Source organism: Saccoglossus kowalevskii, chromosome 20 (genome assembly GCF_978046115.1).
Source record: "Saccoglossus kowalevskii chromosome 20, keSacKowa6.1, whole genome shotgun sequence".
In the NCBI taxonomy this organism is placed as follows: domain Eukaryota; kingdom Metazoa; phylum Hemichordata; class Enteropneusta; family Harrimaniidae; genus Saccoglossus; species Saccoglossus kowalevskii.
Genome location: NC_140660.1, coordinates 23,856,658 through 23,883,393, shown reverse-complemented (window position 1 = coordinate 23,883,393; position 26,736 = coordinate 23,856,658). Strand labels below are relative to the sequence as shown.

The 26,736-nt window shown below is 36.3% G+C and overlaps 2 protein-coding genes across 2 annotated transcripts in view; one reads left to right on the top strand and one right to left on the bottom strand.

Annotated features, from left to right (window-relative positions):
• LOC100374994 (fas apoptotic inhibitory molecule 1-like) overlaps positions 1 to 4,979 on the bottom strand; it is a 96,028-nt gene extending 91,049 nt beyond the window's left edge. Inside the window, exon 1 of the mRNA XM_085494252.1 lies at positions 4,847 to 4,979. The gene's annotated coding sequence lies outside the window, so the exon portion shown is untranslated. The remainder of the gene's footprint in view (positions 1 to 4,846) is intronic.
• A 124-nt stretch (positions 4,980 to 5,103) lies between these two features.
• The window catches only part of LOC100370976 (centrosomal protein of 70 kDa-like), a 39,186-nt gene continuing 17,553 nt past the window's right edge, over positions 5,104 to 26,736 (top strand). The window contains exons 1-7 of the mRNA XM_085494215.1: positions 5,104 to 5,150; positions 5,646 to 5,676; positions 7,927 to 7,970; positions 22,124 to 22,223; positions 22,999 to 23,122; positions 25,481 to 25,577; positions 26,192 to 26,365. Of these exons, the coding sequence (XP_085350341.1) occupies positions 5,127 to 5,150; positions 5,646 to 5,676; positions 7,927 to 7,970; positions 22,124 to 22,223; positions 22,999 to 23,122; positions 25,481 to 25,577; positions 26,192 to 26,365 (594 nt within the window). The 5' untranslated portion in view covers positions 5,104 to 5,126. The remainder of the gene's footprint in view (positions 5,151 to 5,645; positions 5,677 to 7,926; positions 7,971 to 22,123; positions 22,224 to 22,998; positions 23,123 to 25,480; positions 25,578 to 26,191; positions 26,366 to 26,736) is intronic.

Genomic DNA, 26,736 nt, shown 5'->3' with positions numbered 1-26,736 from the left:
GCGTGGTGGTCGTCGCACAGTGCGTGTTCGAATTCCATGTAAATAAACAATGTATTTTACACGCGTTGTCAATGAAGTCTTTAAAAATGAATCAGTTCACTGGCTATTTTTGTCTCTAATAAAAAATGCTTTTTTAATGAAATGAATGACTTGCAATTTGCATTCATTATTGAAATAAGTTCTTTTGTTTTGTAACAATTCAATATTCTTAATTATTTGTGAATAGATTGAGTAAAGCCTCTTTTTAATTTCTATGTATGATGTACAACACCACAACATTTGCAAACATGCAGACTGGGAGTAACTAAACTTCCAAACTGGCTTTCAGCTGGACTTCCCTTTACCATTTTTTAACATTTTTTAATTTTTAAAGCGAGTATCATTGTTATCAAAATTTTTAACTTTTTCTTTGTAGTACGGGGGAGGGGGGGGGGTGGTGTTACCTACAAATGTACGTATGTGGATGTTACTAAGATAAGACAGCACAATGTTGATATCTGGTGAATTTGTAAACAAGCTAAGCTACCGTAATTTTAACCAAGCTAACAGACATTTTTAGGCAGATTACTCATTTTAGACGTTTGGCAATTTTGATTTAGCAAGCAGATTAGCTTTAAGACAGCAAGTAAAAATGTTAAAGGGTGGTAGTCGTCGACCCACAACATATATGGGTCTCATATAAACAAAGATAGTGACTTTGAGGGTTGCGCAGATCAACGAGTACAAACTGAGATGTTACCAAGCTTTAATTAGGTATTTTCAGGTGATTGGATGGTATCGAAGGAGTCACCAGTGGTAATTAGTGCACGCAGGTCAAACCTCATACTTGTGATTTCTATTAGAACAGCGCATTGGATTGTGGGAAAATCAATGTTTATCAACACAAATGTTGCATATGCGCAGTGCGACGACCGTCGACCTTTAATTTATGCCGAGACTGTACAATATATAGAAAGATTGAACTTGTTACAAACCCTACCCTAACTATTGATATTTTGAACTAATTCTTGCAACATAAACTACAGTTGATAACAGGATTTTGATGGCAGATAATTACTTATAGGTCTATGTCTAATATATGAATACATCAGAACACGTTTTTTTTTAATGAGTCAATTCAAATTCATGTGCATTATTATTCTAAATCGTTGCATCCTGGATACATACAGTACAATCTAGGCATTACGTAACTTCCAAATTAGACATCAGCAAGCTTTGCCTTTTCATAGAAACCTAGCATAATTAATTTCAACTTATTTTTTGTGGTATTTTGTTATGTTTATATGTATTTGCCAATGTTACTACCTAATACATGCATGAAAAATTGGCACTTTAGTTACCCTTATATATAAAAATTGTTGTCAGTCAGTGAACCTGTGGAAGAACCTAGATGTAACGGTCATATTCATATTAATAGTGTTTATTCACAAGATTTGTGTTCGGGATCAATTTATTTCATACGTGCATGCTCAATTTGAGGTAAAATGCAGGTTTGATTTGAGAATCCATGAATTCATTTCACACTGACATTTTTGAGGGAAAGATGATTCTTACTTTTTTTTACGAAGCTAAAAATTTGTTGAAGGGCGGTCTGAAGATGATATCCTTTTCTCTATTTATATCATGTGTAACCCCCCCCCCCCCTCCTCCAAAAAAAAAGCGACATACACATAGACTGTGAATGCATTAATTATTCACAGAATTTAATTTTGTTATTTTCGCTGATTCATGTGAACATGTAAAATAACATTAAAAATCATTGTTTCCCTGCTGGCAAAACTTGTAACCTATAGAATATAATTAATTAAAAGATTACAATAGTAAAATTAAATGTCAGTAAAAATACATGTGTATAAGGTTTTTATAGCCAGTGTATAGAAAGTGTCTTCTTACCCCAGACCATTCGTCCCGGTGTTATCGCTATCGCCACACGAGACTCCAGCTTGTCTCCTATACAATTTGACTGCGCACATCCAGAAAGTAGATGTAGCTGTGATTGGTGGAATACTAATGAGTTGAGTGTCAATCAAACGCCCACGCTATCTTTAGTAAATAAAGTCACGTGACACGCGCCATTTTAGTTTTGGCAGGCGATTTCAAGGCAGCACGCTTAACCCTTTCGTTCACAGGTTGGGAGATATTAGAATGACTGACAATTTCACGCCACTGTTTTACATTATTGGCGGATTTTTCTGCGCTATCAATCTTTCTCTTACAAACTAGACATAGATGAGACAACAGAGTCGCTCCTTTCACAACGTCGCACTGGATCAAATTGGAAAGACGATTTCCATAAGTTATCCCTCCTGCTTTTCCTGGCTTGAATAAATTCACACACGACTTTAACTGTCCACAAACTCGAAGACTACACGAACACAGTCTACAATAGTCGTCCGCAACAATATGTATGTATTTCTTCGGTGTACTGATGCACGAATGCACCGTGACAAGGTGTTTCTCGGGTGTCGCCATCGCTGAGAATGCCGCCGGCGCAATTTTTCACCCAACTCGCGATTCTGTTTTGCAGCATTTTATCAATATTCCCTTTGACAAAATCGCCGACAAAAGCACCGCTTTGCTGATCTTTTGTTCTATAATTCTTAATGCAAACACCGACCCTAGTAGTAATTAGTAACGTCGCCTAGTAAATATGAACGGTCGTCATTGCAAATCGAACATCCTTTTGAAATTTGGACGTCGGGCAGGCGATTTCAAGGCACCGCACTTAAATATTAGCAACATATTTTTCTGAGCGGTTGTTTATTCTCTTTCAAACGAGACATAAATGTGACGACATAGTCGATCCCTTATCCACCGCTAAGAATGCCGCAATGTTTCTTTCGTTTTGCAACATGCCACAAATCGTCGAAAAAAACACCACTTCGACGGAAGCTTGCGTAATAAGGGGGTTAAAACAAGAAAACAAATGCCATGTTTAATACATATCGACCTGTTTTACTTGCGAAAGATAACGGAACATGAACTCGTTTTGTGCGACTTCGGAACCCGAAGGAACACACCAACAACGTTGAATTTACCCGCTATCTTCCAAATATGGTATATTAATTTATTCAGTTGTTTATTTAGAGTGACGTCCGCGGTCGAATGCGATTGGCTATCGATGTCAGTGCAAAGGTCATATGAATATTAAAATTAAGTGGGCGGAAGGAAAATTGTATAGGAGACAAGCTGGAGTCTCGTGTGGCGATAGCGATAACACGAATGGTCTGGGGTAGTGTCTTCTTAAAACCTTATCGAAATGAAAAATAGCAATTGCGAGTCTGTATCCATAAACTTACACTATAAGTTAATTTTTTATTGATTATTTATGCTTATTTTGTAATTTACAGGTAATTTTTAATGAAAATTGAACAAGATTTGGCTGTCAAATGAAATTTTGCATCTACTAGTATCTAAAATGTGAAGTGCCAAGGTGTTTAAAATGACAGACAGGTAGCTGGCTATAAGCCAGTTTTTCAGTATCTATAGGGGATTTTGCTGAACACATGTAACAAACGAAATGACAAGACAATGAAAACAAATAAAGGAGTAAAAAGTACATATTAGTTGCGTTCACGCACAGCTCCTTAGCACGGGCTAAGAGGTCAAATTCCTTAGCCCGTGCTAAGAAAACGTGCGTGAACGCTTAGCACGAGCTAAAGAATGCTAAGTAAGGGTTAAATCTGATCCAAATTTAAGACGCGGTCTAAACCTTAGCACGGGCTAACGAAGTATGCGCGAACGCTTAGCCCAGGCTAAGCGCCCTCTGCGGCAACATTTGGGTGTGAAAATTGTCCCATGTTCGTATAACGACACTATTCCACCAGTCATTACTCTGCGCTCACTTTCACACTAATCGGGTCACTGTAGTAGAGCATACAGCAGCTCCAATCGTAGACAAAATAAATTTGGTTCGCTGTCTACGACATGCGTTAATAAAACGCTGTATTCTGTTACGCACTTTGTATACTGTTTATGTGCATCCAAATAAGTGGTCCGTCTTCTCTCGCGTTCCTGTGCACGTCGCTTCAAAATTAGAACGAAACATGCCAGCAGCAAAAATAGAACCTCGCGCGTGTCATCCATTTTTCGTTCGTAAATAGCGGCTTACCAAAGGTCACCAACTAATGGCAGCCCTTAGCCCGTGCTAACGACTGGCCCTCCCTGTGCGTGGACGCAATTGGGTCTAGCCAAAATGCAAATATGCTAGATAAGCCTAAATCAGCTTAAATCTTAGCCCGTACTTCGTGTAACATGAACACAACTAATGATAGTTCAATAAAACAGTTTGTTATGATAAGCTAATATCAATATTATTACCTTGTGTGTAGGTAAAAAAGTGAGATATATTGCAATACTACGGCTTGGACAGCTTTTTCGTTAAAATACTAAAGATAAAGCGACACCACAGTGTCACACTCGTTAGCCAGATAATAAAGGACTATTATTTCCTTTAACCGAAAATAATTTCTCGTTTAACTCATTATTATAGTAAATTACTGTTAATATTACCCACACGAGCTACGGGTCACTGTGAACGATATTCAAAACACGGAAGTGATCGCCGCAAATGAATGTGATTAGCGGTTAGAAACATCGAAGTCTAATCTACATTAAAAAATGACTTCTTGGCAACACGTCTCCTGTAGTACACCTGATGAGACTATGCGATATATAGATGATAAATAACGCAAGATATAATCGGTGTTGTCAAAACGAAACCAGGATGCATGGACAGTGTCGAATATCCAAAACAACACTAAATGACTGTTCTTGTCAAGAAATCTGGTATTAAACAACTTGTCGTACAGATGTTCAACTACACGAAGTAAATGTTTGTACATACCTGAGAACAAACTGAAGGATGGATTTGTAATATTTCAACAGCTAGCAACGAGTAAACGTTTTCCCGAGAGACTCTGAGATAACGGAGCAGTTCATTAGCGATCTCTGCGCACATGCGCATTAGTGATATCCGGGTACCGAATAGAGTTCAAAGGACACGCTATGAAACTTCCTGCGATTGGGTAAAAGATAAAAAAATATGTTAATTAGAAAGTTTTATCCAATGAGCGAAGGTCTTACGGATTCTTTATGGAAACAAATCAAAACATAGCAGTTGCAAGATGGCGTCTCCCCGCAGAACTCAGGTAAAGAGGTTTCTTGTTTATATGTCAATTTGATGACTTGCAGTGGTAGACGGGGTGGATTATGATTATCAATCGACCAATGCTCTGCATGTAAGAGTCCTCGCTGTATAATCAATGGCCACCATGTTGTTTAAAAGTTAGTTTCGTTGCGTGATGCGCGGCAGATTCAAACCAAAAGTTGATCGCCCTAATAGATCTGCTGCAAATCACGCTGAGACGTATCATCGTATTCGCGATAAACCGTTTCTTGACAAAGTATTTCGATTCTACTAATTGGACCCTCAATATGTAATTGATTCTTGTATTTTAAGCAGTTTATCGACCGTCACCGTCCGACCCTTCGAAGCATCTTGCTGTGTTGTTGACATGATCGGACATGCAACTGCATGCAGCCATCAACAAATCGTGTCAAGTTACCAACAGTGTTTCTTGCTCTAAATATCTTTTTTTTTCAAATTGAATTTACTAAGTTTCTATAAAACATTTTTCTTTTAGACTCCTAGAGGTATATCACCAGATCCAGAAGGTATGTAAATATTATATTATCTGCTAGTCGTCCGAGTGAGAGTTTGGGGCTTACTAGCAACAAATTAGCTAACTAAACCACTTTTGGTTTTGACTAGAGCAGACGACCTACTACCATCAAATGCTAGTTAAAACAGTATTTTTATTAACTTTATGAGGTTTTACAGGACTAAAAAGTAGGCAAGATTATTTGCGATAATCAAATCTGCTTTGTCAAAAGTTGTCAGCTAATTGGTGAGCAAGTTTGCTAACTTGCTGTCCCAATACTTGTGAGATTTGCTGTAAGTAAGTAAGTAAGTAATTTATTTATTATAGTGACCTGCAGCTCAGAGAACTGCCCAGCCCAGTGGACTTATAAGTCACCTTAAATAATAACGATTACATTCACAAATAAAGGTTATGAAAGAGAGCTTGAAATAGTATATCAACAATACAATCGCTGTAAGGATGTTTGAGCCATATTGTTCATGCGTTAATGTTACTACAACACTTAAACCGTGGGAGTCGAAAAAAATATTTTTTTGGCAACTCTGTGAACCAGTGTAATATGTTTTTCATTATACCTAACACATGGCTGACAGCATGATATAGTGTCATTAACATTGTGTATATTGTTATTGCAAATTTTGAATAAACTGACATACCATTTACTGTAAAGGGGTTAATTATTCACTGGGTTTTAATTTTTTGTGTATTTCGCTGACTGGAAAATGCGCTAAATTAAAACTCAGTGAATATGTAAAATGTAGCATAGAACACATTATCTAAATGATAAAACCGTGAATTTAAAACCCACTGAATATGCCTGAAACAGTAAATCAGTGAAATTTAAACCCAGTGAAAATTAGTCATTTTACAGTACTGTGTTTTAAATGAGACGGTATTTTTCATTTGATGCTGTGGGAATTCTTCCACGTCAGCCATGTTCTATATGCACAGTAGTAGTAAAAGTCAAATTTAATGCAAACTTACTCAGCGGTAAAAGTGATTGCCCAGTCCTCTCTAATAAAATGCTCAGTATTAATAAAAGCATCCGTGGCTGATACATGTATGTCTAATTAGCTATTCAAATACCATAATATTATAATAATAATGAATTTATTGTATCCTTAGAAATAGTTTCCATTGGTTGACAGCAATAAAATGTTAGTAATAAAGTGCAATACATATACCAGTAATACTGAAGTAAAATGTCACTTATTGTTATTTCTGATTTCAAATATTTTTTTTCAAGTATTCACCACCTTGTCTTATTATTATATCTTCTCTTGATCTCATAATATGTTTAAATATTTGGACATCACTTTTTAATTTTTCTGGAATACTTTATTAAATTTATCATTATTAAATTTCTGTTTGGTACCTAAGACATTCCATGAAGAAATGTTCTTCATTTTCAATTTTGATCTGGCAACATTTCTGTCTTCTAAAGGTGTTTTGCATTGGGTATGTCTACTCTTCTCAATTTCTAATACATGACTGCTTATTCTGAAATGAGATATTATGTTTCAAATTACATAAGAGCAAATATGAGTCAAAAGTGTACGAGTCTTTAAACTTTACGTACGTTAACTTTATGTAAGTATATGGGGAGTCCTCCAATACTGTAGAGGCATTGTTTTATTGACGTGTTCAGTATGGTTCATACAGCATCGAACACAGCATTTGTAACATCCTTTTTTGCTTACACAAATTTCAAACACTGAACGATGACAACTGTCCTTTAATGATAATTAATAAACGTCATCAGTCAATGTGTGCTCAAACTGTATGTGAAGGAAACCAAATCGTCGTAAGGTGGTACCGTTTTTATCACTGCAATGCGAGAATTTCAGACTTGTTAACAATTATTACACGCCTGGTGCAATGGCAATAACTCATAACAATGACGACTGAAGTTTATTTTAAAAAAAAATACAAGATTTTTTTTCCAGCTGATTTTGAAAACTAACAGTTGTAACTAAAAATGCGCAATGTGCGTAGATGTAACACCTTATTAGCATATGATTGATATGCGATTTTCAGTAAAATCACAAATTCTCTTTTGTTTTTACACTCGGAGTTGGTCATGTGATAAAAACTTGTTGCATCATGGGATATATTATGCACTTGGTTTATGAATACTAAGCTATGATGTAACTTGTATCAACCAGCTCTAGGAACATGTGATATCAGGTGATGACATCATAATATTTTGCTATTTGGGTCATGTGACTTATGAATGTCAACTGTACACTTGTTTATTTCACAGACACTGGTTCAATTCGTCGGCGGGTCCACCACACAATGTCACAGGTGAGTTCACTGATTTAATTTTTTGCTTGCTGGAATCTAGATTTAACACGTCACTTGCAGAAAGTCTCCACAGATGAGGAAAAACTGCATTAGCAGGTAATGTTTATGATTGATCTAAGGCCGAAGTATGCTTCTCCAATATTTGGGTCCCAGGTAATGTTTGTGATTGATCTAAGGCCGAAGTATGCTTCTCCAATATTTGGGTCCCATTTGTAATACATGTAATTATACCCCAAATAAATTTGTTAAATTTGTAACATAACATAATTTCATAACATTATATATGACAAAGATTGAAATAATGATTTTTCCCAGCATGCACAGTGTGCATGTTAGTTTGATAATGCACCAAGCAAGCTCAGTGCAACATGTACCAAATATATGAAATATTTTTTTTTGATTCATTGCCATCATTAGACCATTCATTTGTTTTTAAATAGGCTCAGACCATTCATGCCCAAAATATTTTTTTTTGTGTGTTTAAACTTCTCCAAATTCCAAAGTCAGCTTTTAGTAACTTTTTCAAAATGTATATTATTTAGTTATTGGCAGCTACTATGTCAGTCATGGTAGCATGTTGGGATCTTGGTTTTCAAACAACTTTCTGAAAACTGTGAATTTCAGTACTTGTTTTTTCTTTAGTATCTGTATTATGATAACATATGTATGTAACATATGTTCTGTTTTTATTTTCATGCTTGTCTCAATGGGAAATCAATTATCATATATGATTGCTTCATGACAAAAGTGGTTGTCCAGGACAACTCAATACTGTAAAATACTTTATTTTCGCTCAAAATTAATTTTTGCTATTTTCGCTGAAGGAATGATTCAGTGAAAATAAAATCTAGCAAATATACCTTTTTTCCCTATATTTTACATTCAACTCATCAAAAATCAGTGAAAATAAAATTTCATACAAAACACCTAAAATGTCTAATCTAGTCAAATCCCTTGTACAGGTTTTTATAAAATTAAATATTATAGTGACAGTAGACACTGAAATAGTAAAACAGATAGAGAAAAATGACATATCAAATTTTAATAATACTGATAATATGTAAAATATATAAATAATCATTTTAAATATTCTGGTAATAGCTTTTCTTTTATTTTAATTTTGATATTTATTTACTTTCCATTCTCAATGCATAATAATGTTCCATAATTTTGGACCTACATGTAAATGAGATATTGCAAATGTACCAATTCTTGTGTTCATTTGGGGGATTGAGATATCATTTCTGTTTTGTTGTAGATTGTAGGTTGACATGTGAAGCCTCTTACAAAAATGTGCTTGATTGGCTGCCCAACCCTAACACCTAACTGTCACACCAATCAGAGAACAGCTTTCATTGTGACAAGATTGGCTACCCAACCCTAACACCTAACTGTCACACCAATCAGAGAACAGCTTTCATTGTGTCTGATTGGCTGCCCAACCCTAACACCTAACAGTCAGACCAATCAGAGAACAGCTTTCATTGTGACAAGATTGGCTACCCAACCCTAACACCTAACTGTCACACCAATCAGAGAACAGCTTTCATTGTGACAAGATTGGCTACCCAACGCCCAACACTTACCAGCCAGACCAATCAGAGAACAGCTTGTTTGTTGACAGCTTTTTTCAACGTATCAAATTCTGCCTTGTGTGTGTGCTTTGACTCAACTGCAATCCCCAGGGGACTCACATAGTTTTGGTCACATGTCTGTGCATGCACGCATGATTCTAAAATTTGTTTTAGATTTTATTTTCACTGATTCATCTCTCAGCCAAAATAGTAGAAAATTCCAAGTGAAAATAAAGTACTTTACAGTACCAAACATGAGTAAGAATGCCTTGTATATTATATATGCTGCAATCCCTCTCCAATCCTTCTCCAAACTTGCATAGTTTTGGTCTCACATCTGTGCATGCATGCATGTACATGTGTATGTATGATTATGGTTTTGTTCAGACTTGGTAAACAGACACATAGTTGCTGTCGACATAGGAAGTAAAGTAAGCAAATAACACCTATGTCGACAGCAACTATGAGTTTAAAAATTATTTCTCAGTACTTATTCACTGTTAAAATGCTGTACCATTACTTTCACCATCCTACTACAGCCAGATCTGAAGGCCTTTGCCGCATTCTGGCCATGCTGTGTGGCGCGTATCGCGTGGACGGGTTTCACGTTCTCTGCACGTAATAAGCTCGGTTATTAAGCATCCTTTTTTGGGGATGCCCGGTGGCCGAGGGGAAGACGTGTAGTGGCGTGAAGCTAGGCGATTAGGTGCCGTACGCGAGCGCCGGTTCGAGTCACGCACGCAGTACGTATTTACTATAATTAGACATAGTCTTTACCTTGCCGTTTGTTCGGTGTTATTTGGTAAACAGACAGTGTTGTTTGTAATATACATGTACAATAAAAGAGAAATTGTTTTTTTTTACTCAGGATACAGCAATGTATACAATTTAAAAAAATGCTTGAGTCATAAGGCAACTTATGGAATCCAAATTATTAACAACAGTTCAGTACAAGCGTAACTAATTTTAGCTTAAAGCGAGCTTAGCTTGCTTTCAAACCTGTCACATATTCAAATTGTGCGGAGTAATTTGCCTTTGTTTGTTTCTGTCAGTAACATAAATGAATAAGTTGAAATTATTGATGGCAATGATACATACTATAATACAATGTTATGAAAGGCAAAGCCATACCCAGGTTGTACTATACCTGACTCCCATGCTGTTGAAATACATCATAAGACATATTGCGGTAAAGTGATTGATTTTTTTTTTGCTAGACTTGTTTTGTGCATGTTACTGTAAATGCATTAATTATTCACTGAGTTTTAATTTCGCTGATGAGAGAAATTTGCTAATTTAAATCTACATGAACATGTAAAATACCAATAAAACTGATTGTTTCATTGAGAAATTCATGAAATTAAAACACAGTGAATATGCTCAAAACAGTGAAATTAAATGTCAGTGAAAATAAATACAGTATTTGGTCTTAATGGGCACTCAGCATATAGATTGTTGACAAACAGGGAGGGAGCACTGCAATTCAATATGCCACTAAGTGGGGAGATAGGGTTCTCCCTACCAGGGTGTGGAGTTTTTGATAATCCTAAGATAAAGTAGAGCATTCTATGGCTTCCTTGGGGCCAAAATTAGACAGGTCACAGTGACCACATGTGATCTCTGGTCAATCAGAATTTTATGGTTGCCAGAGGATCTGCTCTCCGGGGTAAGAGGGCGCTGCGCCCCTGTTCCCTTGTTTAAAAAAATCCCTACCAAATATTTACTTTTGTACAAGTGAATTGTGTACTGTATGGGATAGAAGGTTTTTCACCATGTACAAATATTTCGTTGGAGAAAAACTGTCTGAAAACATACAAATTCCTAAAAAAATTAAGTAATTTGTCACAATTACTGTAAAGGGGGTAATTATTCACTGGGTTTTAATTTAGCTTATTTCGCTGACTGGAAAATGCGCTAAATTAAAACCCAGTGAATATGTAAAATTTAGCATAGAACACATTATCTAAATGACGAAACCGCGAATTTAAAACCCACTGAATATGCCTGAAATGGTAAATCAGTGAAATTTAAACCCAGTGAAAATTAGTCATTTTACAGTACTCAATAATTCAGGACAGCCATAAGTATCTATCTTATATAACTGCTTATGATTTTTTCAACATATGTATCTGAACACAAATCTGAGATACCGTCATTTACTATATTTTTTTTATTGGGATGTCGTGAACAACAACCTGTTATAAGCCATCTGGTAAAAGTCAAGAAATTCTGGAAGTAAGTTTTTAATAGTTAAGGTAGAGATGCAGTTTATTTGGCTTGCTTTTTAATTGAGTAATTAGACAATGAAGATGGTATTATATTTCCAACATGTTATATATTTTCTGAAAGCTTATTATACAAACTTTGTAAAACTTGTCTTTATTTTAAATATCCAGAATGCGTTTTTGATTTTGGGTCAAAAATATGCTTTTTTGGACAAAAGTGGTTTAAAAAAAATTTGCTTAAAAACTTCAAGTCCATTTGTGGGTAAAATTACATCACTGGATACCTTGGTATACTACTAATTCAAATGCGTCCACTCATCTCTCTAACGACTTTCAAAGTCGCACAGCATGACCTCAAAGTTCACTCTTTTCTATTTTTGCATAATTTATATATCCATGTTAATTGCGGACTTGTTATTTTTGTTCCACTCGCCGTAATAAACTGTCCGGACGCATTTTGAAGGGGGAACACCTTGTCAATAATGTGTGAAAATTTCGAGGCAAATGGCCAAAGCGTCTATCAGCTATTTTAATTTAAAACCCAAGAATTCACCAAAAATAGAAGACGAGAAAAAGGCTAATTTGCATATTTGCGCGTTAAACCGGGATTTACTGCTTTGTCATACTTTGTCATACTTTTTAGACTATTGAAATTGAAAGTTGACGTATAGACATAGACATTTTATGTAAAATCGTTGGACCAGAACAACTGCTCTTGAATATATAAATCAGAAACACGTCATTCATACCAGTGTTTTGATGGGGTCGGTAAAAACACGTGGCAATGCCCAGTAAATATGACGTCATCTCATGAATTATTAAACAGGGGGCGGTCCTAGGAAGGTGACCTTTTATCACGATCAAAACATCATGGCTTCTCTTCGATGTATTTTCAATAAAAAATCTACGAGTATTTCAGAGCCTATGGTTTACCGTGAAGAGTACAAAGTGGGATATTAAATTATTTATCCTTGATGATTTTTATGTAGTATTGAGAACCAACTCCAGGAAGCGAACGCACAATAATGAATAATCGCGTAATCCTAGAATCGAAACGCGAGGCACAGAAGTTTTGTTCATAGTTTCCAATCCCATTTTTCCCACTGCAACATATTTGTTAAAAGAAATATTTGAATTATGTTCGTTTTTTAAGGAGGCATTTTTTTATTTTTCCGATTTTGGCAACGCCTTATTCAGGGATTTTCTAAGACAGTCGCAGACAATCAGCGCACGGATGTACGTACAAAACATACTGTTGTACTACCGGCGACGGTCGCCTGCAAGAAGAGAGCTCCAGCTCCTAACGTAACAGTTTTAAAATTTCGACCGGTTTTAAATAATTAGTGTTGGAAATCTGACATGTTTTAAGAGTGCAAAATTAAGGTGCATTTTCGAGCGGTCGAATTTTTCTGAATAGAAATCGGCAAATGAAAAAAATAGGAGTGCTAAACAGTGTGCTTCGGTAGTTTAAAAAAATGAAATGTCCGTCAAATTTACGGAAACTTCCCCATTTTTCACGGAAAAAGCAAAGGTCGTGGCCGTGTTGCAGGCTAAAAAACTCAAAACTCAAAACAAAATCATCAATCAGTAAGTATTATGACACGGAAAGCAAAACATCAGACGCGGAGAAGCGGTCAGCGCGTCAAAAGAGTTGTTACCGTAATGTATCAAGTTACCTCTCTCTGTGATTAAATTTTCATTGAAATTATTTGGTTGTTTTCAATTAATTTTAGCGTACCTTTGCAATTTATTTTAGCATTGTCAGTTGTTTCATTGAATTAAACGGAGTTCGTCCGGTTGCAAACAAAGCTGTCTCGCACCACCTAGCAAAACTTGCGAATGATCGAAGTACAGGTACCCATTGGACAAAAGATACACAAAAGTTTGTATCTCCCCGACCCAGTGCAATATATCCGGTTAGAATCAAAGCTCACGTGTCCCTTATTTGAGGGACCAGATTCTGCCGTAAATTCGGGATGGGATTTAGAAAAAAAATAAAATGGGACTTTTAAGGTGTATTTTGGCGTCATTTCAATCATACCTAATGCCTAAAATAGAGTCTAAGTTTTACCGTAGTCATTGACGCCTATTCAAGAGTATGATGTTTATTGTGACTAGCGTGAATGGGTAAGCTTCGTTTCGACTATGAGCAGTTATCACTGTAAACAATGTTAAATTATTCTTCACATGCTCAGTTTATTTTTTGAGAACAATTATTTAAAAATAAAATCTCTCAGTCAATCAGAAACTCGGATTCATGCCTTCAGGGAAAGTCATGTTTGGACGCTCACATCGATTTGTTTTTCGTTCGGTGGGCTGATGCCTTCAGTGTAGCTTTTGCATCTTCCGACATAGAAATCATCTGAATCTTCTTTCTACCTCTCTTTCTTTACACACCACGCATAATGTAATGATAAAAATTAAGAAAAAACGCTGAGGAAATATAATGTTTGGTTTGCTAGCGAGCAAGAACTGATTTGAGAATAATTGCACATGCGCGTGAATTGAATGAACTATGACCCGTACAATCTCGATTTGCATATTGTCAATCAAAGGTCTTGTTATTTGGTTACTCATGCAAATTAGGCAATTGGACATAAACATTGCCACGTGTGAGTGTTTTTTATTTTTAACCAGAAAATAAACAGCAATTTTAACGGTATTCCAATAAGAATTCATTGGTCAAATTTTCACAGAGTGTTCTTTAGATAAAAATCTATATAAAAAACGAAAAAAACTATTTTTGATTGAAATTCACAAATAAACTGCATCTCTACCTTAAGTTCAAACATACTGGTAAATCCAAGTCCAAGCTGTTAAATATTTTATTTTTTGCTGGAATTCATTTTCACTGAAAATGAATCAGTGAGAATATGGAAAAATGTCAAGTGAAAATAAAGTATTTTACAGTACTCAATTAAACCATGCATAAGTGAGAATAAATGAAATTCGTTTTTTATTCAGGAACAAATCCTGAGATTAAAAAGACCAATCAGAGTAGGAATGATGTCAAACAATGAATGTCCTTATGAAACAGACCAGACCATTATTATAGGGGTGGGTTATATGGGCACTTTCTCAGAGGGATATTTTTCACTTGTTCCAAAAATCGTGAAGTATATTTTGCTAATGCAGGGATAATACCATTTTTCAGTATTAATTTAATCGAGTTTGGTATTTAAGATTGAATAGTTTTGCCCCTTCTATTTTTTTCAAACTCATCCCACCTTTAGTAGCATAATGGAATAACCCAACCTTTGGCACAGTTTCAAACCTGATTAGCATATTTATTGTGCACTTTATACATGCTCATTGGAGCATTGAATTAATGGCGGAGAGTTTGAATATAAAACAGAGACAACATGAGAGCTGAGGTAGTCAATGTAACCAGTATAGTCAATTGTATAACGCAGTGACTACAGACTACTTCTACATTATGATTATTTCAGATATGATAGTGATATATTGACAATGACATAAGGATTTCACTCAGATTTGCTTGTAGCTATCAGCATATAGTGACAGTGCAGAGAAAGGGATTGTACTCAGTCGTAGTTATCGACACAAAGACATCTACGGTAGTCATATATTGACTGTGCAGAATCAGAGATTGTACTCAGTCGTAGTTATCGACACAAAGACATCTACGGTAGTCGTATATTGACAGTGCAGAATCAGAGATTGTACTCAGTCGTAGTTATCGACACAAAGACATCTACGGTAGTCATATATTGAGAGTGCAGAATCAGAGATTGTACTCAGTCGTAGTTATCGACACAAAGACATCTACGGTAGTCATATATTGACAGTGCAGAATCAGAGATTGTACTCAGTCGTAGTTATCGACACAAAGACATCTACGGTAGTCATATATTGACAGTGCAGAATCAGAGATTGTACTCAGTCGTAGTTATCGACACAAAGACATCTACGGTAGTCGTATATTGACAGTGCAGAATCAGAGATTGTACTCAGTCGTAGTTATCGACACAAAGACATCTACGGTAGTCATATATTGACAGTGCAGAATCAGAGATTGTACTCAGTCGTAGTTATTGACACAAAGACATCTACGGTAGTCATATATTGACAGTGCAGACAGGGATAGTACTCAGTCGTAGTTATCGACACAAAGACATCTACGGTAGTCATATTTTGACAGTGCAGAATCAGAGATTGTACTCAGTCGTAGTTATCGACACAAAGACATCTACGGTAGTCATATATTGACAGTGCAGAGACAGGGATAGTACTCAGTCGTAGTTATCGACACAAAGACATCTACGGTAGTCATATATTGACAGTGCAGAGACAGGGATAGTACTCAGTCGTAGTTATTGACACAAAGACATCTACGGTAGTCATATATTGACAGTGCAGAATCAGAGATTGTACTCAGTCGTGGTTATCGACACAAAGACATCTACGGTAGTCATATATTGACAGTGCAGAATCAGAGATTGTACTCAGTCGTAGTTATCGACACAAAGACATCTACGGTAGTCATATATTGACAGTGCAGAGACAGGGATAGTACTCAGTCGTGGTTATCGACACAAAGACATCTACGGTAGTCGTATATTGACAGTGCAGACAGGGATAGTACTCAGTCGTAGTTATTGACACAAAGACATCTACGGTAGTCATATATTGACAGTGCAGAGACAGGGATAGTACTCAGTCGTGGTTATCGACACAAAGACATCTACGGTAGTCGTATATTGACAGTGCAGACAGGGATAGTACTCAGTCGTGGTTATCAACACAAAGACATCTACGGTAGTCATATATTGACAGTGCAGAGACAGGGATAGTACTCAGTCGTAGTTATTGACACAAAGACGGTGATCATATATTGATTGTGAAGAGACACAAGGATTGTATTCAGTCATAGTTAGCAAAGATTTCTACAGTATTCATATTATATTCACCGTGCAGAAAGACGTGGGGATTAAACTCAGTTGTAATTAACTATTGAAATAGACACTGTGACTGTTACCATGGCAAGCAGGAATGCCTATGTTATGGTATGGACCAAGGATAAATTTGAGGTAGGGATTCCAATCTAATTACAAGGCTGTTTTTTATGAAATCAAATCAAGTCAAATCAAATTATTTTAATAATTATGATACCTGTTCTATTTCAATGGACGGTATGATATCACTTTTTTGGATAAAACTACGTAAAGATAAGCCGCTTTGTTACATTGAGAGCTTCTAAGAAAAATGTAAGTTTAGTTGTGTCAATATCTCACCCCTTGAATATAGTTGGTTTGTCCCTGAGTTTGGCTGGATCATTATCACCAAAGCTACTCGAGTAACAAAAACTATCAACACTCAGGTCATAGTTAAATCATTGTCACCTATCCAAGTGAATCAATATACAGGACTTAAAATTAACAGTAGAAAGATTACCAAAACGTTTTGTTTTGTGTGGGGTTACCATTTTCAAGAATTCGTAGCAAAACTGGACTACTAGAAATTTACAAAATATTAGACATTGTTTTTTTTTGTTTTTTTTAAATTGTCTTCAAATCATGGGTGTCCAACACAAATTAAGCAAAATTACATTTATTTCTATTGACACTTACCTACCAAACCTAATTGAGTACACAATACTGTAGAATACTTTATTTTCGCTTGGAATTAATTTTCGATATTTTCACTGAAAGGATGATTCAGTGAAGATAAAATCCAGTGAATATACCCTTTTTTTCTATTTTTTATTCAACTCGTCAAAAATCAGTGAAAATAAATTCCATACAAAACAAAAATTAATTCCAGCTAAAATAAAGTATTTTACAATATTTATAGTTGTGTTCACGTTACACGAAGTACGGGCTAAGATTTAAGCTGATTTAGGCTTATCTAGCATATTTGCATTTCGGCTAGACCCAATTGCGTCCACGCACAGGGAGGGCCAGTCGTTAGCACGGGCTAAGGGGTGCCATTAGTCGGTGACCTTTGGTAAGCCGCTATTTACGAACGAAAAATGGATGACACGCACAAGGTTCTATTTCTGCTGCTGGCATGTTTCGTTCTAATTTTGAAGCGACGTGCACAGGAACGCGAGAAAAGACGAACCCAATTTATTTGGATGCACATAAACAGTATACAACGGTCGTAACAGAATACAGAGTTTTATTAATGCATGTCGTAGACAGCGAACCAAATTTATTTTGTCTACGATTGGAGCTGCTGTACGCTCAGTTACCCAATTAGTGTGGAAGCGAGCGCGGAGTAATGACTGGTGGAATATTGTCGTTATACGAACATGGGACAATTTTCACACCCGCAGAGGGCGCTTAGCCCTGGGCTAAGCGTTCGCGCATACTTCGTTAGCCCGTGCTAAGGTCTAGACCGCGTCTTAAATTCGGATCAGATTTAACCCGTACTTAGCATTCCTTAGCCTGTGCTAAGCGTTCACGCACGTTTTCTTAGCACGGGCTAAGGAATTTGACCTCTTAGCCCGTGCTAAGGAGCTGTGCGTGAACGCAACTAATATGTTACTACTAGCTCTTTAAACTGGAAGCCCAGTAGACTCCCATATATACCCGGTATATCCCCTTTCCCCAGTTTGGTTTGTCCCTGTCAAGGTGATTGGACAAGTTCTTTATGATCCCTCATAATGAGATTGATTGTCATAAACAAAAGAACATCAACACCTAACAAACTGTGTGTTTATTTTGTGTGTTGAGTATAAATGAACTTTTATGACCTCTGTGTTGTGTTTACATTTACTTGCTAGATATACAGGTGTAGGTGTGCATTATTGTCACTGTAAGCTGTCACTATGGCTGCCTTTAGGACTTATTTTATTACTTAACTTTTCACTGCTACTTAGCTTGCTTTGAAAACTGCCACATATCATAATTATGCTGAGTAATCTCTCTCACCTTAATACAATCTCAACAAATTCAGATCCACTAATTATTCGCTAAAATGTGATAGTGGATCTGACTACACTGCATCGGGGGTCATGTCAGATTAACCTTTCGATGCACCAATCAATCGCTTGCTAGACTGGTAATGATGGTGAGTCGATGAAATGGCCACTCATACTAATACAATATTCATAGTAAAAGGTCAATCTGACGAGACCCCTAATCGAATGTACTCAGATCCACAATACGTAAGCGAAAAATTTGTGGATCTGAATTTATTGAGATTGACCCTTATAGTAACATACCAGTAGGTAAATACTACAAAGGAAAAGTTGACATTATTAATGGCAAGGACACATGCTCTAAAAAATAAAATAGAAATTTTTAGGAAAAAGGTAAAGCTAGCCGATAGCCAGCTTGGAAATAAGTTGCACTCGTACTCCACTGTTTAGTGATGATATTGAACTCATTTTTGACACAAACTTTTATATACATTTTAAGCCAATCAGAAAAGACTATCTTACATAAGGCTTACATTATTCTAAAACTAACGCTTCAAATCAGGGTAAGACGTACATCCTTAGAAACCCCCTCACCCGTAACGTTAATCTTATTCCTTCCCCTCCAGTGCTGCTCTTCCATTTTAATTGTATATACCCCTCTTCAGGTCACTTGTAATTATCTGGGGGGCATATTGAATTACATTAGGGTAAGGGTTCAGTTAGGGTCTAGGGGGCTTGAGGAACTCTTTCCCAAATGAATTTACATGAATTCATGGATTTTTTTAAACAAAGGAACAGGGGCGCAGCACCTTCATGCCATGGTCATGCGCCCCTTACCATGGGAAGCAGGTCCTCTGGCAACCATAAAATTCTGATTGACCAGGGATCACATGTGGCCACGAATTCAACTGTGACCTGTCTGATAGAAATTTTGGCCCCATGGAAGCCACAGAATGCTCCATTTTAACTTAGAATTATCCACACCCTGGTAGGGAGAACCCTATCTCCCCCACTTGATGGGGCCGCTGAATTGCATTGCTCCCTCTTGTAGTTTTTTCTAGAAAAAACCCTGGCAATTGATAAGACCAAGACAAGGCCATCCTAGCTATAATGTGGTGTGTGTATTCCTGCGTAAATATAGGTGTGTTCTTACAACTGTCACTTTAAGACATGTTATACCATGTACATGTATTGTCACTAGACACTTACAGTATTGTATATGTATGTTAGTTGTGTCAAGGAGATTGTAATGGTCTTTGTACATATTATATGACAGATAGTGTTCATATCATGTAAGTATAGTGATCACCTGTTGGAGTAGAGGAGTGCGTTGCAGGGGTTTCACAAATGCATTTAATAGCAGACCATCATCTTGTAACAACAGGCCAAAAAAAATACATTAAAAGGCCCCCGGCAGTACAAAGCACTGCAACGAGACCGGCGTTGAGGGGAGACCAGACCAGCTTTTAACAAAAACCCTGGTGTTGTTATATATTCATTGTACGAATCTGAGAATAAAATAACAGTATATCAGTCTCAGACTCACATGCTTATGTCATATGATTACTTTGCCCTCTCTCACAATGTTTATTGAAGCATGTAATATTGCTCAGAAGGAATTATATTTGTTATATGACAATGACAATGACAATGAAAATCCAAAACAAGGAAATTAATGGGAAAAAAATACATACAAAAGACACTGGCTAATCAAAAATGACTAACCTAATATTTCAATAACTATATGTCTAAAATACAAACATAATAGGCAATCATATCTGCTATCGAAAATATAATACCCCAATAAAATAGGGTTCATTAGTTGAATCGTCGCATCACCATTGGCAGAATTCCCACTATAAACTTGTATTCACTGACGACGAAATCAAACCTAATGACACCTGCTTGGATGGGTTTTCATGACAATAAAACAAAGTCACGTGTTGTGTTGCGTTATCACAGGTGAAGTTGTATGTTTTCATTAGTCAAGCTGTGACGTGATGTCAGATAGCAATATTTATTGGTTTAATTTTGAAATTGATTGCCATTGGTTGTACAGGAACGCTAGTGGATATATCCAGCTCCCTGGCACACCCAATCAAATAATTTAACTGAGGTTGAGTACAGCTTTTCCTAACATGATCACACTGGTTCGAAAAAATGGCAATTGATGGCTGGCTTCAGCGAAACAGTGCGAAATAACAATGACTAACAATCAAAAGTATTATAGAATGATGAATCTGGAAGTGGTTTCCAGCTTCAAGGGCAGTGGTCGCCACGCCACACCCTGTTCGATATAGGACTCATAGCAACGTATTCAATGTATAATTGCACTGCCCTCCACTCAATGACCTCTATCCTTTAAGCTGCCTGGGTATGTGCAGCTCTCAACCACAGCAATAAACACTGGCTATTAATTTGGTAACACAAAAGTTCACATACTTGTAACATGGAAGGTAATTGGAGAGCAGAGAAGTAAGGACGAGTTAGTTAGTCCAGATTTATATCTTTTCAAGTCTTATCACAATTGTTGATTTATTGTTTCAACCTGTCATCGCTTCGCCTATTTTAACCATGATTTAATGATTTTTGCAAATTTAAAAACACTACTATATTTTAATGGTTCTACAGTACTAATCAAGCGTCACTTCTAAGCCGGCTTTGCCTTTTAAATACCCCAGTATGATTGTCATCAATAATTTCAACTTATTCTTACCTATTTACCTATGTTGCACATTTTGGTAGATTACTCTGCACTACTCGTATGTTCTGTCGCATACTCTATAGTTTTCATCATGTTTTTTAAGGTGATAAATATGCTAATGAGTAGCATGAATTGGAAGCTGTAAACCAATGAGAAGGCAGCTTTAGATCTGACCTGTTCTACACAATTATGACACAAGTTTGTAGAATCTTTCACATTGACGCAAAAGTTCCCTGACTGGTCTGTTCTGCAGCCCCCTCTATAGTTGTCACAGCGTTTATGATGGAATGAATATGCTAATGAGTAGCATGAATTGTGAGCCGCTAGCCAATAAGAAAGGCAGCTTTTGGTTTGATCTGTTCTACACAACTATAATGCACATGTGACTTGACATGTAGAATCATTTGCACAAGCTCACATCTACTTTCCTCTTTTGGAAGTGTTCCACGCCCAGGTTCCATAACTTCACTGCATATCATGAATAATTAATAGCAATGAAAACGCCACAGAATTGACCACTTGTGGTAATTTCGCAACGGACCAAAATTAAAAAAAAAAATTATAAAATTGCCACGATTGGGCTAGTCTGAAAAGGAATGTGTATAAAATACAGTGAGAAACCTACGTACCTCTATGAGAAAAAATTTTGAAAATAATATTCAGCGGAATTACACATGTGTACAGTATTATGTATAGAATTCTTTAGATGAGAAATTATTGTTTATGATATTCTTATATTTTTAACCAATATTCTTTCATTCTAGTTTGATTTTGACGAGTGGAGTGGGGTAAATAAACTTCTACGACAGCATGGTTTACCAACGATTACCCTGACAGATCCAAATAGAATCTCAGATATTGCAGGTAAGTCTTCATTACACCATACAGTACAGTCTGAGTGTAACTAGCTGGCATGGTCTTTCTATAAAAGCATAATTCTAAAAATGTACATTGTTGTCATAAATAATTCAACTCTGTTCAGTTTAGAAAAATTTAAAGCTAGCTATTTGTTAAGTTTCAGACTGTAAATGCAAATAACGGCCGAGATTTTGTTAAGAGCGAGAGTCATAAGTCTTTGTTTTTGCATTTCAAAAAGTGTTTCATTCTTGCGATTGTCTTCACTGTTCCAAATATTCTATGCTGACTACCAGTCTGTAGTGACATGGTGATTCACCAAACAATTCTTGGGTACACTGTAAAGCCATTTATTTACACTATTTTTAAGGTTTTACACATAAAAATGTTGAGACACGCATCACAAACCAGTCAGTAAGCTGGCAATTTTACTGTTTTGATATCTGTAATAATATGGTGACTAAACATACGCATTGGGAAACTCACACAATAACAAATCTTAACATAATAATAGCGACCAGTTTTAAAATGGAAGGGTTGTCACCGGCACACATACAGGAACTAAGTCCCAAGCTACGATAACAACGCACGCTAAAAACGCAAAGCTTCATAGACACTTATTTGTAAACAATTACACGCTATGGCCGGCTGCCGCATGTGCGGGTGACAATTCCCTCGCTTTAATGAATCTGCTAAAAACCATTTGTCAACAATTGTCAAAATTATGTGTCCTGCTTGGTCACAGTTACAGGGTTTGGTAATGATAAAGTATTATATTTTTCAGATATTGTTGTCTTTGAATCAAGTGTGGCCAGATTAATACGTGAGAATCTGATGAGTCTGATTCATGATAATGACAGAAGACAAGAAATTATACAAGACTTAATTATGTCAAACAATCAGATAAAGTAAGTCGTCACTGGTAGCATAGTGTTTGTCGCATCAGACTCATGATCGGTTGACCCAAGTTCAAGTCCTACCTTAGGCTGAACATCAAAAGGGTTGACCCCTACCCTGGGTGAGTGTGCCACAGACTCAATGGGAAGGCCAATTCCACTGGCTGAGATTCATTCACTCACGAATGTGACTTTGGGGGAACCTTGGTTAAGGTCCTCAGGTGCTTGTGTTTGACCGAGCCTGGTTAACGCCAGGATAGCGCATTAAAATTGTAATTTGACAGAGAGATGGCCACACAGCCCTGTCATGTAGTCCCAAACATGAATATGACTTCTGTGGCAAAATGCACTATGTGTCAGCACTAGCACTTGTAATTTGCACTTACAAAATAGAAAAAAGTCAGGAGAGACAACAGTGCCTTCAATGTTCGGAACTGTCGCCTGGCACAAAAACATTTAAAAAAAAAAAAAAGTAGTAGGAATGATTATGATTAGAGTGTAGTAGTTGTTATTACCAATAAGCTGCTTGTTACTGTCAAACCTGTGTCAGTGATCACCTCTATATAAAGAACTTCTATAGTGACTTTCATGCAGTCCCAAAACGTATCATATGATCAACCATTTTAATGAAGTCCCATTAGGTGGTGACTATACACAGATTAGGGTGCACCTCGGGTATTCTATACACAGGTTTGACTGTCCCTTGGGTGGTCACCATACACATGTTTGAGTGTACCCTGGGTAGTCGCTACACACAGGTTTGACTGTACCTTTGGTGGTAACTATACACAGGTTTAACTGTACCTTGTGTGGTCACTATACACATGTTTGAGTGTACCCTGGGTAGTCGCTACACACAGGTTTGACTGTACCTTTGGTGGTCACTATACACAGGTTTGAGTGTACCTTGGGTGGTCACTATACACAGGTTTGACTTTACCTTGAGTGATCACTATACACAGGTTTAAATGTACCTTGGGTAGTCGCTATACACAGGTTTGACTGTACCTTGGGTGGTTCACTATACACATGTTTGACTGTCCCTTGGGTGGTTCACTATACACAGGTTTGACTGTACAATGGGTGGTCGCTATACTCATAAACCATTTGTAGGTTTCTATGAAACCTGGAAATGCATACGGTAGTCGCTTTGTACAAATTTAGGTACATGAGGTGCCGTGCAGGAACTGTGAACTAGCCTCCAACGTTACTGATGTAACCGAACAACATATCACATGCATTTGAAACTTGCAAATTTGATTGTTACAAATGGAATAAACTGTTTCTTTGGCAACATGTTTAAGGTGGCTCAGTGCAGTTTCAGGAAAGTCACGAATTTGTTCATATGTGAAAAATAAAATTGGGGGGTACAGACCTACAAATAGTTTCAGTAATTCGGTAACACATGGTGATAAAATGGCTGTGTATGTTCTTCAAACCTGCTACATTTGGGAAACTGTATTGAGCCACCTTAATGTAAATGTGAGTGAATACAAAGCTGGTAATATCCTGTGAAACATCCACAAGTTGTTTACATAATCAGAGAGTCCAAAAATAATTATTGGATGTGATGGTAAGCAACTATGAAAATCATCTACTCTATTCTATTCTATTCTATTCTATTCTATTCTATTCTATTCTATTCTATTCTATTCTATTCTATTCTATTCTATTCTCTATTCTATTCCAAATTCTATTCTATTCTATTCTCTATTCTCTATTCTATTCTATTCTATTCTCTATTTTCTATTCTATTCTATTCTATTCTATTCTATTCTATTCTATTCTATTCTATTCTATTCTCTATTCTATTCCAAATTCTATTCTATTCTATTCTATTTTATTCTATTCTATTCTCTATTCTATTCTATTCTCTATTCTATTCTATTCTATTCTATTCTATTCTATTCTATTCTATTCTATTCTATTCTATTCTATATCTTATCTTATCTTATCTTAAGCAAAAAAGTTAAATTTATCTCATACTGTACATATATTACAAACAACACTATCTGTTTACCAAGTCTGAACAAAACCATAATCACACATACACATGTACATGCATGCACAGATGTGAGACTATGCAAGTTTGCAAAAGGATAGCAGTTGAACTTGAACCATATATACAAGGCATTCTCACTCATGCTTGGTAATCAATGAGTACTGTAAAGTACTTTATTTTCACTTGGAATTTTTTACTATTTTCGCTGAATTAGTGAAAATAAAATCCAAAACAAATTTTAGAATCATGCGTGCATGCACAGACATGTGACCAAAACTATGTGAGTTCCCTGGGGATCTATTCTCTATATCTGAAAATGAAAAAAAAGTTGTGCAGATAATAAAATTTATTGATGGTTTACTTGACAGAAGTGACATTGAAAGATCAAATATCCATATAAGAAGATTGGAAGATGAGAAACAAGATTTGGAAATATTATTAGATAATGCAAGAGACAGTATTCAGGTAATTATTCATGCTGGGAACTTGTTTTTTTGTGTTCTTATCAAAGCTATGACAAAATAAGAAGGGTTGTTTCTAAAGCAACTACTGTGTCTACAGACAGGAGAATTATGTAACAAAATGATAGTGTAATTGAACTGTGATTCAGTTTAGCCTTTTCAACACCAGCTCCCTCTTTTCATCACAAATGTACAAAATAGTCCTGTTTATAGTCTGCACTTTCCTTCAGAAGATTGGGACAAAACTAGCTAATTTTTTTGTGTGAAAACTGAAATTTGACTCAAATTTTGTCTGTTGGCCCAAAAATTAGGGTTCATTTCCAAACATTTTGAAGAATATAAGAAAAAAGTGCATAATAATTTGAGCAAGACAGTCTGATGGTGAAAAAGTTAAAGTGAAAAGATAACAAAAAATATATATTCCTCGATTTGTTTTTTGTTCAGAAATGGCGTAGAAATTTTGTTTTCTACCAGTATACCAGTATTTAGTTCTTTTTTTTATTATATATGACAGCCTCTCTCAAGTGTGTGACATTTATGATTCCGAATGATGCACATTACTGTAACAAATCTATTTTTTGGCCCAATCATTTAATTACACAATGATTTTATTAACAGGAATTGGAAGATAAACACTTAGCCCAGCTTCGTCACCATGACAACACTGCAGAGATGCTTCGTCTTTCGCGAGAAACCACAGAAACAAGGTGTAAACATATTGAAGAGAAGTACAACAAACAGGAAGATGAATTAAACCGATTAAAAAGAAAACTAAGAATGGTGGTGGAAGCTGTAAGTAAGAGAATTAATCTTTGATGCAAATTGTCGTCATGATCCATTTTCTCTCATCATCGCGTGCACTGTTGCCCTGATCTATGTAGTTATGGTATTTGTTGTCAAGGACCTCATGGTAGGAAATGAAACTGAGGGGGGGGGGGGCAAGGTGAGTCTTATGATTCTGTCTTCTGTCAGCGAAATCTTGACACGGTCTGAAAACAGGGACTTATGGATTTACCCTGTGCGTCCATCCGTGCATGCATTTGGACCTATATCTTAGACATACATCATACATAAAATTATTAATATACATGCCATAAGTTTCAAAGTGCCGTAATTTTGCGGTATTGCACTGGGTATTTTCATCCTATCATATTAGGAAACAC